The following is a 17,832-nucleotide window of genomic DNA, read 5'->3' on the forward strand; positions in this document are numbered from 1 at the left end:
TTTAATGTTTCATCAGTAACATGTAGTAACTTATAATGCCGTTTTATGTTATACAACCGTTTTTCTCGTAATACTTGTGAACAAATCATACATTTAATATTCTCATCATATTGGCAGCAAAAAAAAAAAAATGCGGCCTCACATCCTACTTGAAACTTTCGTTTTTGTAGAGGTACATGGTTTCGAGAGAGACATTGCTACAATACGCCACTCGCAGGTCAGAGACAAATACAAATGGAACGGAGTTTGATTCCAGTGAGTGAGAGGGTGGGGGCTGGGGGACGTAGGAAACAAGAGAAATGCATAGCTATCAATGCGAGCAGCTCGCGAGTCACATTTTCGCCACGGCTGGCTTAGATGATTGAATAGGTAGGCCTACATGTTTTTCATTCAACTAATCATGTAGTGCTACAAATGAATAGTACAGTTATCTGCACTGAATATAATATAAATATCAAAAACCACTATCAAAATCTCAATCGTAGCACATACCATAACTCAATATTGCAATTATTCTGAATTTTTTTTAGCCGGAGATGCTTGTTGCTAGCAGGATCGCATAACTTTGATGTTCTTTCCTTGTAGGTTATTTTACGACGCTTTATCAACATCTAGGTTATTTAGTGTCTGAATGAGATGAAGGTGATAATGCCGGTGAAATGAGTCCGGGGTCCAACACCGAAAGTTACCCAGCATTTGCTCATATTGGGTTGAGGGAAAACCCCGGAAAAACCCTCAACCTGGTAACTTGCCCCGACCGGGAATCGAACCCGGGCCACCTGGTTTCACGGCCAGACGCGCTAACCGTTAATCCACAGGTGTGGACACTTTGATTTAGGTGGAATACATGGCTATGGTTTTGAATTCAGCTTATGACATTGGCATTTATCCATCGTTAATATGATGTCTTGTTTTATTTTAGGTTGAGATTTTGCGTCGTGTTATCCTCACTAAAGTGTTGCTGTGTTCGTCTAGTGTCAGGTCGAAAAAAGTAACACATGTGGGTTTAAACCGAATTCTTTGAGGTGTACATAAAGCTCATAGAGGAAAGTTAAGAAAAAGGACAATAAAAGATGCATGAAATGTAGAGAATTATAGTTTTACCACAGTCTAATATATACAGTCACGAAGCTTGAGTTTATGAGGGTACTAGGAACAATAGACTGTGCAGGTATTAGTTCGCATTGTCTGTAATGAGACGATAGTAGCGATCCTAGTGGTTAGCAACTATCTATGGATGCATATTTACTACGTATTGAGCTTCTGTCTGTATATACTAGACTGTGGTTTTACACAGTACAGACAAGTGCTTGAAAAAAGAGTGACTTCATCTTACATTGCAGATGACGTGCACGACTAATAAGCAGTCAGAAAAATACTTAATGCAGACCATCTTCATTCAGTTGAAATAATTACCGGTACTTAGCTTTGGAGTAATTATGGGATAGTTGTGGGTTTTCAAAAAGATGATTGTGGACAATTAATCTAATAGGCCTAAATAAACTTTTTGTTAGTTAATTAAATAAAGAGAAAGCATTTCACATTTACAGGACATCAGGTAGGATTCCTTATTTAAAATCAATTTTTATAATTAAGGATATTTTCAGTTCTTTTCTTTGTTTTAAAATATTTATTTTATATTGATATTTGTACAATAGAATGAGTGAACATTTTGTAGTGAGATTAAGAAAATAGATCTAATATTAGACTTTTATTGTAACATGGTAATTTCTATTGTTCTTTAAACTTATATTTCACACAAAGTTAACAAACTCCATTAGTCTTCAATCCACTATTTTACGGAATATTGCTTGAAATTGTAATTATAGGCTACTTAAAATTACAATTATTTCATTATTGTTCAAGAAAAATAAATAACTTAAATAAATAAATACACTTACATTAAAATTCAATAATTTAAATAAATATTTAAGTTCATAAAATAAAATAAAACTGAGCAAAATGTTAAATAAAGAAAAAATAAATTAAAAAGATTTGTAAAGAATTGCCAGTAGAGTATTTAAATTTTCCAATTCAGGATTTATTTTGATATGCTGTTTCTTTTATGGCAGTCTTAGAAGATTTTTTGAGAGTCATGCCAAGACAGCGTTATGGGGGATAGGAGGTGGTTGCAGCATAGACTTCGTTGCATTTGTCAGTTTTTGAGACACAACATGAGCAATATGGCTTGAACGTTTCCACACATATTCTCGAGTTTTGTCATGGTCATCAGAGCTTTCCACACGGACCTGGAAAAACATTGAGAGAGTTAAATATACCATACAATTTAATTAATTAATTTAATTAAAATTAATTTTATTAATACTCAGCTCGTCTATTTTATTCACAGTATATATTACGTTTGTCCTATTTTTAGCTGCTTATAGATTAATTTTCTTCCCATAAACAGTGCAATAGGTACCCATTTATAAAGCAATTTGATAATTTCTCATGTATAGGTTATTCGTGAATAAAATGGAGAGAATTGAGTTAACAATTCACAAATTTAAATTGTTTAAAGCATTATAAAAGTAAAAAAAGAGGTTGGACTGAATTCTTTCCGTTGCTGAGCATGTAGAACGCACGATATTTCCGAAACTGAAATCATTCGAACTGACCAACGACTGAGAAGAAACGGCGAGACGTCAGAGATAGTCGTAAGAGAAAATGGTTGGGAGTTACAAGATGTACCGTATAAGAATTCAAGAACTACAACGTGAACTAAGTGTGACATAGACTACATAGTAGACGGAATAAAATAATATAATTAGGAACAGGTGGCTTATGTAGCCTAAGTGAGGATGGATGGAGTAAATACAGAAATGTAAAATGCAAACAAAATAAAGTAAAATAAATAAATAAATAACCTGTAAAATAATGATTCAGTGCAAACAGAAATAAATAACCAATGAACAGGGACATTTACTAAGAAGTTGATTTGTACCTGATCCCTTCTTCCCCAGCAGCTATTTCCTCTTATACAGGGACATAATTTTATTTTTACTTCAATTTTTATTGTACCTGAGTTTTTGAATGTACTTCACTCCCACCCCTTCTACTAATGAAGTTCAACCGTCCTGCACACAGATCCAAGACCACTTAAGTTATACAGTCATAGTAGCCTTACGGTCATAGTAAACAGTACGTTTCAAAAATATGTTCGAGTTTTCCAGTGACGAAACAGCTTTCAATATTGAATCATTTTCGCACAGGTACTGTCGTCCATTTGCCTACGTCGTATCCCGGTTTCCCCCACCTGCTTTTATTCGCCAGCTAGTGGCTGGGTTGTCGTCTTAGCTCTTTTGTGAGAACATTAATTTCTGTTAGGAATTGGACGTCTGCGTAATATTATACAACTGTTTAAAACAACTTAAATAAAAGGGCCTCGTTAAGTAATTAACTGTCACGTGATTTCCTTCCTTTCTACGACCCTACGACATAACCACTTGGACGGACAGTAGATAGTATGTCTGAGTAAATTTTATCTTTCGAAACGGACAGAAGTGAAGATTGAATTTACTGTACGTAAGGTACTCTTTTATAGAGTAGGTACAGAATTATTTCAACATGAGTTACTAATTACGAAGGATGAAACTGGTAATTGGGATTAGGTACAATAGTCTATAGTCCGATGATATGCATATTAGAACTGAAGACTGTATCGAAATGAACGGCCATCATTTTCAAAAATGTGTTTAAATATTCATATTATGATTATTTTTCAATTTAACTTTATTCTCTATATTGTACGCTAATGTGCTGTAGACAGTATAATATATACTGCATAATGAATACGTCCACATGGACAGCTCAGTTCATGAGTAAAAACACTCATTGTTAATACTGTACTGTATTTTTATTAAACAAACACCTAATGAAAATTATCAAATCAAAAGCGCGATATTTTCTAGTTTACGTAAATGGATGAACTACTTTTCTTCTCTCCTATACCTAGTAAAGTGATTTGTTTCTATATTACGCCAGTATCATCGAACTCCAGTCGTGGAAGGGTGTAGCAAACGGCGTTGATACAAAGGTATAGCCAGGTTAATATTAAAAATGTTAGTAAAAATAAAATGATGTCCCTGTAGTTACCTATATTTTCTATTATTGTCATTACAAAAAGAAGATACTTTTTTCGATTAGCGATTTTCATGATACTGTTTCGGATGGAAATTAATGACTCAAAGCAGTATAACAAAGTCAAGGTTATCGAGTTCCAGACAGTGAAATTGTCGAGTTATTGGCAGTGAAAGTTGTAGTCTACCTCATTCTTTCACCCTCCGCTAGATAGTTTCAGTAGCTCAGTACATCGGCGTGAAACTGGTAATTAAAATATCCTGAATTTGAGGCCAGATTAGTTTGTCATTTTCTTCCTTCTCTCCAGTTTTCCCGGTTATTCTACGTTTAGAATAATTTCGAAACCTCTTAACCTCTATTACTTTAACCATATGATATTACAACGATAATCCTAAACATAAAATGACATGGAAAATAAAAAAGGATCAAGTAATAATTGGATATCTAGTTTGGGACCTATCCATTAGAACTCTCATGCCTACTCACTGAGCTATAGAAACTAACTGACGGATAGTGGAGGACAGTGGGTACCTACTTTAAATAAATGATGGCAGACTGAAACTTTTATTGCCTATAACTCGGCTACCATTGAGTATTGTAAAATTTAGCTTCACTGAACTTCAGCCTAAATCATGAACTTCCATTCGAAGTAAGTTAGTATAATCAAAATAGATGATTTCATAAGCGTGTTCTCTCCCTGCAAGTCGTTAATCTGTCAAGTGAATTTAGCGTCTTGTGATACTTTCAACGAGTAAAATACCCTTTCAACTGAAGAGAAGGTACATCCAACCTCGAAATGTCACGTGTTCTATAATTTTTAACTAAGAGAAAAGCCAAAACTCCTCTAGAATAAAGGGAAAATATTTCCTAATTTATCATCATCATTCGGATTTATACAACTAAAAGCCATCTTTTCGTTGCCAAACGTCATGAAGACTGTTTCCTCATTCATTAAATATACAGTATGTAGGCTAGTAGGCCTATATATTTTAATATTTCAAAGATATTTTTCCATCAAATAGCTAAAATTGCACACAAGATTTTTAAATTGTTTTTGGTTTGTTAATGACTTGAATACAAAGCTATGATAGTTCATGCTCATATCATTGTTAATCAGGACGAAGAATGTAACAAATTTATGGAATTAAATATAGGGTGGCGAATCACAAAGGTTCTTCCAGAATGCGCACCACCTGGAGATGTTGCTACGGTCCCCGTACACGCCACACATGTCCCTGTGAATTTCACTCGGGTTATGTCCTTTAGCCCAAAAAAATCGCACAACACTTCGCTTCTCTTCACAAGTTGACGATAGTAACATGCGCACTGTCTTTGTTGGGTAGTTCACGCTTCTCTCGCTAGAGCTGCACACAGGGACGTCGCTAGGGGGGTGCCCAAGCAGCCCATAAAAGTCGGAGTACCTCTTTCCGCACCCCAAAGGGCAATTTATTAACAAAATACTAGGCATAAATTATTTTGAAGAACAAAAACAAACAAACAAACAAACAATTTCTTGGATGTGAAAAAACATCTACGTCCCATAGTGTATCGTAATGGGTGTGATGAGCAATAATAATAATAATAATAATAATAATAATAATAATAATAATAATAATAATAATAATATTAATATTAATAAACAGATGTATAGTATGCGCGCAAGTGCATGAAAGAACATTTTGGATTTTTTATGTACCACATTTTTACAGCTCGCATCCCATTTTTAAATCTCGCACCCCATCCGCACCCCCTTGCTCTGATCCTGGCGACGTCACAGGCTGCACATGCAAAACAAATTGTGTCTGTAGTGAAAACTGCAAACTATATCTCGGTGAAATGTCAACATCCGAGCCGCAATACCAACACAGAAAAAATTATTGTGCGTTACTTTACCCTGATATATTGTGTTAACTGATAATGGTTTTTTCATATCTATTTTATAATCTTTATTATTATTATTATTAATTGGTATTACTATTTTAATGGTATTATTTTTCATCGCTATTATTCTAACATTATTATTGTTATCGTTATTACATTTATGTAGGCTAAGTCCTTACTTTTGCTCTACCAGACTGTACCCGATCACGTGCTCATGCTTATTTCGTGTAACTTTAGTCTTCATCATAGAATGTAAACGAAAATATTAAATAAATTTAAATATGTGAACAATGTATAAATGAAGAATTGTGGTGACACTCACCTGCTTGGGCTGCATTACCCTGATAGAGTGCAGTGTGGCAGCTCCTCCATGTAATACTCTGAGGTTTAACTTTCCTGTCATTTCTGTTGTAGTAGCTGTGGCACTTCTGATATCTTTCTTAGCACCACGACCAAACTTTAAGAAAGAATCACTGGTATTAAATAGTGAAGTAAAAACACAATATAATATATTTTCCAAAGACATCAGTTCATAATACATGAATGACCATAAGCATCCTGAGTTACAATGGCAACCAAAAGGTAAGTGTAACAATTATTAAAAATTTTATAGTTTAGCGAACAATTTACAAAACATAAATTTATACGTCAAAAGTAGAGAATGAAGTAAGTTTACATTAGGACAAAAATAGAACATAATACATGTTATAAGTTAACATTTTAAAATTAAATTAAGTGAATATTATTTATTGCTAATATAAATTATGATGTAACATACTAAGCGTCTTTAATGATGTTAAGTATAAATTTTTAATTATCTCGTGACTAATGCCTACTCTTTTCATGACCGCCAAAGTGAATTTCGCTTCCAAACAAACAGTAATTCAACTGCACATCAGTTTTCAGGGTGAATGTTATGTTTTTGACTGAAGTGATGAATACATGGCCCAGATATTTTTTTTCACCTGATTAACATATTACTTTAGGAATTAACTGTATTATACGTATAAAACAATGACTACTGCAAAAGGCAGTAAATAAATACACGATGACTGAATTCTTAAAGAAAACTTTTTTGAAGTACAAAATAAAATAAGAAGAATAGGCTACTTAATTTTTCAACCATCGTAAGGTTATTAAGCATGTAAGTATATTAACAATTTTTATGTTACTGGAACACATCACATATCATCTTGAAAATCGATTTCAGTGTTCGTAAAAGTCCTTTGTTAATAACGCACCGTAATTATCAATACTCACATATTAGTTAATGAGGTTCCAAAATTGTAATTTTATTGTAATTTTGTACCGAACGATGGCTGAAAGAATATACTGTATGTCCACCGTAACTAATAGGGTGACAATAACAAATTTTCTGTTGGTATTACGATTTATCTTATTAAAGTCATATATTAATGAACTTCATTAAATTTTGTGTCTAAACATTCTTCTCCTTTATGAGCTTTTATGCTCGTAGGAGAGTTTACTCTAAACCTTTATTTGAACTTTCTTCGATTTAACTAGAGAGTTAGAGACAAAAGCACAATGATACGCTGGTAGTCCACGAGCTGGAATAGCCCCAAACATTATACCGACAACAGGAAGATATCCGTGTTCAGGGGGTTTTGAATCCACAACTGTGGCTTTCACACAACAAAACTACGTTCTAACCATTGTATAATGTATATCCTTCAGATGTTCTATGCATAAAATTAGGCTACAACAACATCTAAAGAATGCCTACGTTCAAACAATAATAAGTAAGATGTAAAATAAGTTTTCATATGTACCTCTTTCTCTACTTTTAGGATAAGTGGACCAACTGTAAACTTGGTCTTCACAGTAGTATGTGAGCTCATCATATTCACTGTAACATCGCCCTCACGTCGAAGGGAGGAAAGGCCGTAGAGTGTAGCTCGAGCACTGGGTCGCTGCCTTCCCCTATTCTGTTCAACATATACAAATTAAAACATTACTTTATTTAGTGGTTTATGTCAAACATTTAATTGATGTCGTAACATACCACTACTTGTAATAATAGAAAGAATAATTTCTTATCTTTAAATTAGCCTGTAATAACAGAAAGAATAAGTTCTTGCCTTAAAATTAGTCCGAGTTGAAGCAATTAAACCGACAAGGACAATAAATAACTACCGTATTCACTTTATCACTGTTTCAGAACATGGCAGCGGTGATATTATGAGAAAGAAGAATAAAATGCATAAGATTGACTAATATGTCGTTGTTAGCAGACGTGGATACTAAGTGATATGCTGCTGGAGATAAATGACAGCTGTGAACAATATGGGATGAAGATCAATGCAAACAAGACAAAGAGCAAGGTTATCGAAAAAAGTGAAAAAGATAAACGTGCGAATTCGAAATGAGGCAGTGGAAGAAGTGGACAGCTTCAAATACTTGGGGTGTACTGTAAGCAGTAACATGAGCTGTTGCTCGCAAGTCAGGAGGACAGCAATGTCAAAGGAAGCTTTTAATTTAAAAAGGAGCATCTTCTGCGGATCTCTGGAAAAAATAACTAAGGAAGATACTAGTTACGTGCTTTGTATGGAGTGTGGCATTGTATGGGGCAGAAACATGGCCATTACGACTAAGTGAAGAGAAATGACTGGAAGCATTTGAAATGTTGATATGGAGAAGAATGGAGCTTGTGAAATGGACAGTCAGAATAAGAAACGAAGCTGTACTAGAAAGAGTGGGTAAAGAAAGAATAATGATGAAGCTGATCAGGAAGAGAAAAATAAATTGGCCGGGTTACACTGGCTAAGAAGAAAGGAGATATCAGGTTCTATGGATCGCGTGAGGAGACAGAGGAAAACAGAAAAAAGGAAAGATAGGAGAATGCTGGATTTGCAGTGGTGAAGGACCTTCCTTTGGGCAGAAAACTGTGAAAAAATCCTTATGCCTTTAGGCGTCGTGTGTCCTCAGCCACTTCTATATCGATCTCTAACTAGTGCCAAATTTGTCAACTCTCTTAATGTCCCCATTCCATTCTAGGTCTTTCAAAAATATTCCTTCCCCTAGCCTAACCACATCCTCTTTGGAATTCTCTCCCTTCGCATCTTAATAAGATACCCATATCATCCTAACTGATTCGTTTCCACGGTATTCACTATATCTTCCTGTTCCAGGTTTTCTCTCATGATCATATTTCTAATCTGATCTTTCTTGGTATGTCCTGCCACACTTGTTAAATAGGCTGCCAGTAGCACCAACCCTACTGGAGTGGAATGTTTCCAATCTGTCCAACTTTCACTTCCATAGATCAAAATTGGTTAATACGAGGGTGCTCCAAAAAGAAAGTTAAACAAGAGTTTTAGCCACCGGCGTAGTTCAGTCGACTAAGGCGCTTGCCTGCCGATCCGGAGTTGCACCCGGGCGTGTTCAATCCCCGCTTGGACTGACTACCTGTTTCTTCCGAGGTTTTCTGCAATCTTAAGACGAATGTCAGATAATCTATGAGAATTCTCATCTCATCAAATACCATCTCGCTATCACCAATCCCATCGACGCTGAATAACCTAGTAGTTGATACAGCGTCGTTAAGTAACTAAGTAAAAAAAAAAGAGTTCTCATGGACAAATTTTTATTTCACAGGCAGATATACTGATACACAGTTATAAGGCAATGGTACGCATTACTTTTGAACATAATCACCATGTTTGTCCAAATACTTGTTAAACGATAGACCAAGGTATTGATGCCGGCGTAGAAGAAATCTGCGACAAGTCCCTGAAGCCACATTATGACAGCTTGCTGAACAGCCTTACAAATGTTGAATCACTTACCACTCAAGTGGTTCTTCAACAGTCCGAAGAGATGGGAATCACTGGGTCCCAGATCGAGACTGTAGGGAGGATGGTCTAGTATCTCCCACCGGAAGCGCCATTTCTCACCGTGCATCTCAACAAGTTGACGGTGAATTTCCGATGGTGCGGTGCCCTTCAGATGCAAAAACAGGATCATACTACGCACTTTCGCGTTTGATCATGTTTCCGAACGCACAGCCACCTTACAAGTAATATTGCGAGGGTCTGACGTAACATATGAACCTTCTAATGGCTGCGTGATAAAGCTGTGGCCTGCTGCTGCGGCCCTGGCGGGAAATTCGAACAAGAGGGAGAATTTGTCACCCGTGAGACCTCTTTTTACCTTACTTTTTAATCACCCATGTATATTGATCAATATATTTCCTAGCTCTGTTGCTCACATTTTGATCTAGGTTTCCATCCTACGTATTTAAAACTTTCCACATTATCCAACTTCTCTCCTTCCCAATCTATATCTATTTCTCTTTACTCGTCTTCTTTGCTTATTAACATCACTTGACTCGTTTTCACATTAATACTCGTACGTCTACAGCTTTCCTGCAGTGTACTTACCTTGTATAGAACACAAAAACAGTAATTATTATCTTATTTGGAGGAGTCAGAAAGCTTTAATGAAACATTTTATGCAATACAATACTATTAATTAACAATGATCGTCTTAAACTTGCTGCTTTGGCTATAAAACATGTTCATGAATTGACGTCAATTAACATTTTTTAACTTGATTATTTAACGACGCTGTATCAACTACGAGGTTATTTAGCGTCAATGGGATTGATGATAGCGAGATTAAGTCGAGGATTCGCCATAGATTACCTGACATTTGCCTTACGGTTGGGAAAAACCTCGGAAAAAATCCAATCACGTAATCAGCCCAAGCAGGAATTGAACCCGCGCCCGACCGCAAATTCTAATCGGCAGGGAAGCGCCTTAGCCGACTGAGCTACGCCGGTGCCCTCAATTGAAATAAACTCTTACACACACAGCGGAAACCATATTCGAAAGTAAATCAAGTACCGGTAAATTAAAAAACTGAAATTAATCTTTTGAGAGCTCTACTGATAACGTGATAAATCGGGTAAGAAATCAAGATAAAGAAAAATATGTAAACTAAAACAGTTAATGGTTTAATTTCAAGGACACAAATCGAATCGGACACAAATATAATAAGAATAGTTACTAAAAGAAATAGCAGAATTATCACATCACAGATCACGTATAAAATTAGTTCGTTCTAAAAATAAACGCCTAAGCAATGAGCTAAATATTCTAATTGCTTTATTTTAAAATTTATTATTACAGATTTAATTAATCTTAATATTATGACCATGAGTTCTAAGAAAACAAATAAAGAGGTTTGCGGTAATGTAGCAGTTTTGATATTGAAACAGGTGATAATTCTTTATATACCGGTACCGATCGATATTCTATATATATAGACCCGACCGACAATATTGATTGAAGAATCTGAGGTGAAGTAATAAACTAATTCGGAGGGAAAACTACGGATGATAATGTTATAAGAGAAAGAAGCAGTTTTACTATACCATCTAACAACAAAAATGTCGACCAAGAAAGTTAACAGACTACATTAATCCATTCACAGTTTTCTACCCAAAAGAAGGTCCTTTACTGTAAATTCAGCATTATCCAATCTTTCCTATTTTCTGCTTTCCTCTTCTTCCCCTTATACGATTCATATAATCTGATATCTTCTTCTTCTCTGAACCTTTTCCCGTTCACCATTCCTTCAAGTGTATCCTTGAGTAGGCAGTTTCTTCTTAGCCAGTGTGACCCAGCCAATTTTGTTTTCTCTTCCCGATCAGTTATATCTTTATTCCTTCTTCCCCACTTTTTCTAGCAGAGCTTCATTTCTTACATTGGACGTCCATTTCACACGCTCCATTCTTCTCCATATCCAGATTTCAAATGCTTCTAGTTGTTTCTTTTCATTTCAACGTAATGTCCATGTTTCTGCCCCATACAATGCCACACTCCATACAAAGCACTTCACTAGTCCCTTCCTTAGTTCTTTTTTCCAGAGGTCCGTAGAAGATACTCCTTTTTCTATTAAAAGCTTCCTTGGCCATTGCTATCCTCCTTTTGACTTCCAAATGAACAGTAGTAACTCAGCTCTAAACGTCAACAAACCAGCACAACAAACATATACATTCGGATGGTAACCAAACTTTTCTTTGTGCCAATGGTCCATGGCCATAGAACAAGAAACACAATAAGCATATAATATAAAAATACTATAATTGTCAATTAGAACCTACGTAATTTTCGGTCTGAAATAATTTACGTATAAGAACTCAATCACATAGTGATATGTTTCTAGAGACGTGTCACAATAATGTATGTATAACTATATCGTCAAGTGAACAATAGCTTTATGAATCTAATAGTGCATCTCGTATGTGGCACGTAATATTAAAATGCATAATTCTTTTCAAGGACACTTTTCATATTTTCCTTAATGACTATTAGGTTGGTAAATATACTTGAACAATACCTATTCAACATTATATCACAGTTTCAGTCATTTCACATTACCTGACTGCAATAGAATGATTGTTATAGGCAGTCCAATTTTTTGATGGGACATTGCAACCAACCTAATACACATATCGAAAATAATTATGTATACTTGACTCAGATTTTGAAGATGACAGTTTCTCTTCATTGCTGTATTCACCATGTAAAGGGAGGTATTCCACTTGATTTTTCATCACAGTGTTCCTGAGCTACTATCAGTCTACCTCGCCTCTCAGTAGAATATGATCTGAGTTAATATCCGCTCCTGGCAGTCTTTGCATTTTTAAGCAACTTCGGAATCTTTTTTGTACCAGTATATAGTTTATTTGATATTTCCTTTCGGCATGTCCATGTATATCTTTTTCTTTCGTGTTGTTGAAGTAAAGTATTTCCAACAATCGTTACATCGCTTTTATAGAAATTCAACAAAGATTTTCCTCTGTCATTTTTCTTCTTCTTCCTTCCGGACTTCATCGAAATTTACCGCATGGGTTAAATATCAGTTCTATTAGGGTTTATGACCCGAACGGAGGATCAGGAAATCCCAATTAGCCTTTGACTCCCTACATACGATATATGTTAGGGGAATTTGATCAATGTAAAAATCGTCTAAGAATTAGAAGGAGAAGTTTGAATTGGACAGAAAAGTTATACTAATTTATGTTGTTACAAATAGTTAAATCACGTGACTGACTAATACTAAGAATAAATATCGAGGTTTTATCGACAAACAAACAAAAAACGTGTCTGTGTGTCTTTTTAAACCAGCAATGGGAAATGTCCAATCTAACTTTTTCTGAAAAATCCACCATTTCTTCTACCTATGTTTAAGACCAAAAGGCCTTACTATTGAAATCTACGAATACTGGCACCTGGAATCGAAAATGATAGAGGCGCTGGAACAAAATAAAATTGAAGAAGAGAAATAATGAAATTCGAAACAAAATGTTTAGCACTGGAACGAAATGAGATTGGAGAAGAAAAATAATGCAATTCAAAACAGTATGTTTTAAAAACTAGTTGGAATTACAACTGAGATATTCGGTATGGAAATATTTGTCTTTTTCTGTTATTAAAATATGAAAAAAGAATGACAATTAAAAATAAAGAGGTTCACCTGCTGTTTGTAGGCTTAGGACCAGTGTGTCGTGTGTGGAAGTTGTTACGAAATATAATGGTAAAAAGAAAATGAAAGGACTTCGTCAGGGAAGTGAAATGTTATCTGTGATGTTTCAAATGTCTAGAATTTTTTATTTAAATGTATTTGTTATCGTCGTGACAAAAAAGTGAATGTAGAAGAAGAAATTATGTGGATATTTTCTTTCATTTATACCTATAAACAACGAAGTGATTCTCATCCAGTACAATGAAAATTTAACATAAATGACTAGAAAACTTATAGTTTAGTACAATTAAACTGTGTTAGACTGGTATTACACTATCAAAAATATATGTCAAAGAACTTTTACAAAATATATTATGTTGTATTATAAAATATGACGGTGTAATGAGTTTCCTTTTATAAAAGTTTCCCTGATGAAAAATCTTTTGTGGAATGTAAGTTCATCTTGACATCTTTTATAAAATAATTGACTATGTTCAAACAAATATGGCGGAACATAAATAGTGTTGGACTTTAACTGCAACCAAATTGCTCATATGAGAATATGAAGCAAATTAAATATTATACAACACAAGACACATGGACTACAAAAAAATAAATAAAAAGACGAGAAGTACACATAAAATAGGAGAGACTATAACTGTTGTAGAAGAAGGGTATACTAGTCTGAACAAACTGAAAATTATCTTCATTCTGAAAGAACTTCCTTAACTTTTCAAGTTATCGTATTATAGTCCTTTTAGTAAGTTTTGATGAATACTTTTCTTGTCATGTCTTGTAATCCATGGTTTAATTCACAGGCGTTTCCTTTTCTTTTATGTTTTCTTTTCAGTAATATTGCATATTGTAATATTTTGAACTAATTGTAACTAAACAAGCATAGTACCGGTAGGCCTACTGTTCTTCATTCATTTATGCATATGTGTTACGAAAAAAGATTTTATTTCATTTTATTACCGATGTAAATGGAGGGTGACGATTTTTGTTAATTAATTTTTGGTTATCTTTAATAAAATATTTTATATAATGTAACATACTCCAAATCCTACCTTTTATTACAGATCTTTGGTAAAATATTTTATCATATGCTTTGTCAAATAACTTTGATAGCGTAATACCAGCCTTAAAATCAGTTTGAGTAAAATTTCCGATCAACTCATTCGAGAACAGTAATACGACATGACTTTTGACCATGAAATCGGTCAAAGAATTTAAATACTGATGCATAATTATGAACTCTGTAAGACTGAAGTTTCACTTTGAATCGAAGACACTATGAGAACCCTAAAATGGTATTCTGTGAAGTAAAAATGTAACAAAGACTATGAAGAACATCTTGAGAACTATACTTCATAACATAGAAATATGTTGAAATATAATGTCTCATGGTTTTAACTGCTCTAGAGTGTTGTTGAATAAGTATTTCGGTTCATACTTTTTATATGACGACCACTTACCTTGTTCTTTTTTGTTTTCTTATTACTGTTCTTATTGCGATGTTGGTGATGCTGAGGTCTTGCTCTACTAAGCATTCCATCATTCGAAGATCGTTTTGTTGTAGCCAGTTCTGTGGTGGTGGCTATATTACTTGAACTTGCTATGTTTGTGGAGTTACGATCGTGAATGAGCTCGACATTAGGATGCTCTTCTATCAATTGTGCCGAGATTGCTGCGAGAGATTCATTCATTGTTGCCTCCACAGCTTCCCTGAGAAAGTAAAATATATGTAATTTCGTTCCAAAATTGTTTACAAAATAATATAAGATACGAGGCTTACTTCAAAAACATAACATTTTTGATAACAATTTTATCAAATTAGTGTTTGATAAAAAGCAATTCTTTTTCTATTGCTATTTCCATTTAAAGAATGCCCACTTATTGCAGCTATATAATTTATTGAACAAACAAGCACTGCACTTTCATTATGTAGTACAATGTGGAATTCGCACTACATAAAAATCTTTAAGTTACTGAAAGACATTGGGCTTTACCCAAATTTCCTTCTGAGAAACAAATATAATGGACAAATAAAATCAAAATTCTTTTACGAACACTTGAACTGAAAATATCATTTTATTAGATTAGACATTTATACTTTTGAGGTTAACTCACAAGTCTCTATTCTCATGATCAGAACGGCAAAGTCCACCATGCTAAAAGAAATCCTAAGACGGATAATGTAGTATGTTTTAAATCTTATCAAGCCGAGGAAGATGTATCACTGGTCCTTCAAAATGAAGCGCATTCGGCCATAAGCGATCTAAACAAGGACAAAATGCGAGGAGACGACGGCATTATTATTGAATTCCTAAAGATGGGAACAGAGGAAGTCATTCCTCACATAAAAACCGCACTGTTCAACCTCATCCTTCAGTCAGAGGATATGCCCCGAGAATGGAGAACTAGTACCATAATCTTGCTATATAAAAAAAGTACCCAGGGACGACATCAATAATTACAGGTCTATAAGATTAATGCTCAGCCTGCTCTACAAACTGTTCAGAAATATTTAAACGAAGGGGATGACTAAATTACTAGACGAGAACAAACCCCTTGAGAAGGTAGGATTTCGCTCAGATATCAGTACGACAGACCATCTCCAAGTGCTGAATCAAGTAATAGGGAGAGTCCGGGAATTCAATTTGATTACCGGTATCTACCGTTACATTAAATTTGTCGACTACAAGAAAGCGTTCGACTCAGTGAATCAAGGAAGAATATTGACTGCATTAAGTAACCAATGGATTGAAGGAAAATATTTAGAATCCCAGAGAGAATATATAGAAATTCACAAGCCAAAATCAGATTGGACACAGAGAGAGAAGAATTTCCACTAGAGAAAGGAGTCAAAGACCCAATCTTTCCCAAACTCTTCACGAGTTTTACTGGAAGACCTCTTTCGAAAACTCAAATGGGAAAAACATGGCATAAATATAAATGGCAGAAAACTAACAAATCTCTGCTTTGCGGATGACATTGTCTTGTTCGGAAAATCCGCTAACAAGCTGAGAAAGATGCTGGAGGAACTGAACAATGTAAGTCAAGAGGCTGGACTAGCCATGAACCCTAACAAAACAAAGCTTATGAAAAATCACACAAACTGAAATCAAAATCAGCCAAGTACGTAATCCTGGACTATGTCACACTACACATACCTTGGATAGACAGTGTTCTTTAACAACACATACACAAAGAAAATAAATAAAGATGGTACCCCAGGTTTGAAAGAGATTTTGGAATGAAAAATGCATTTTGACTGACAGATACTAAACCCTGATAACGAAAAAATAAGTCCTGGAGAAATGTGTGATCCTTGTTCTTCTGTAGGTCTATTGTTGCCAAACATGGTAACTAACAGAAAAGAAGAGGACAGTACTTTAAAAGATGCAAAAGAAAATGGAAGATATTACCACAAACATCTCCCTGAGAGACAGAATACGGAGCACCGGCATAAGGAAGAGGATGGGCATGACTGACGTGGTGACGACAACACAACGACTGAAGTATATGTAGTGTGGCCACGTGTGCAGACGTAATCCGACGAGGTGGACACTGACAACATCGTCGGACCCAAGGATGAAATAGAGGAACATCGGTAGGCCAAGCGCGCGTTTAGTGGACCTATTCAGGAAGGAGGTAGTGGAGAGTGTCCGAGCAGCTAAATGCAGAACATCCTCGAGACAACTGAAAGAAAGGCGGACAGTTTCAATTGTGCTAGGAGCTATTAACAATATTGAATGAACTTAAAGACTTCGTTAAAAGAAAAGTGAATAAGCCTATTTCTTGTCAGAAGTCGCTTCCCTTACAAATAAAAAAGAAAGATAGCCTTGCGCACGCAGGATGTCTTTGCCCTAATGGGATTCTGTGGACATATCTATATCAATATATATCTAAATCTTCCGTTAAAAACTAACATTTACGTTTTAATTTAATGCTGAAATGTTTAATAATTCTGAATGAAAAATTTCATATATGTAACTTATTCTTAAGGTAGGTAAAGTTATCCGCTTTATAAGCCATGAAGGCGCTTGGAGGATGGGGGTAGAGCTTCTTGTTTTCATGACCTCGGCTCTAGAATGTGGTGGTGCTCCCGAGAAAGACCTGATACTCAATTTGATGGAAGCCGACTGAACCTCGGGGCCGTTCTGGAAGTTTCAGTAAGGAGAAAAATCCCTCCATCACTCAGGACTGAACCCAGGATCTTCCAGCCGTAGACAGTTGCTCTACCAACTGACCTATCCGCCACCAACTTATTCTTGACACAAGTAAGGTCTTACGTGAATTGGAAACTAATTACAGTATTTTTAATTAAATTTAGAATGGAAGATACGTGTTTCATCCCTTTGTTACCGTTGATACACA

The 17,832-nt window shown here is 35.1% G+C and overlaps 1 protein-coding gene across 1 annotated transcript in view; it reads right to left on the reverse strand.

Moving 5' to 3' along the window:
* Positions 1–1,943: 1,943 nt before the first annotated feature.
* LOC138700882 (uncharacterized) overlaps positions 1,944–17,832 on the reverse strand; it is a 116,764-nt gene continuing 100,875 nt past the window's right edge. Inside the window, exons 5-8 of the mRNA XM_069827278.1 lie at positions 14,928–15,177; positions 7,752–7,907; positions 6,284–6,418; positions 1,944–2,249 (exon numbers count right to left, since the gene is read on the reverse strand). Of these exons, the coding sequence (XP_069683379.1) occupies positions 2,094–2,249; positions 6,284–6,418; positions 7,752–7,907; positions 14,928–15,177 (697 nt within the window). The 3' untranslated portion in view covers positions 1,944–2,093. The remainder of the gene's footprint in view (positions 2,250–6,283; positions 6,419–7,751; positions 7,908–14,927; positions 15,178–17,832) is intronic.

This window comes from Periplaneta americana, chromosome 1 (genome assembly GCF_040183065.1).
Source record: "Periplaneta americana isolate PAMFEO1 chromosome 1, P.americana_PAMFEO1_priV1, whole genome shotgun sequence".
NCBI classification, from domain to species: Eukaryota; Metazoa; Arthropoda; class Insecta; order Blattodea; family Blattidae; genus Periplaneta; species Periplaneta americana.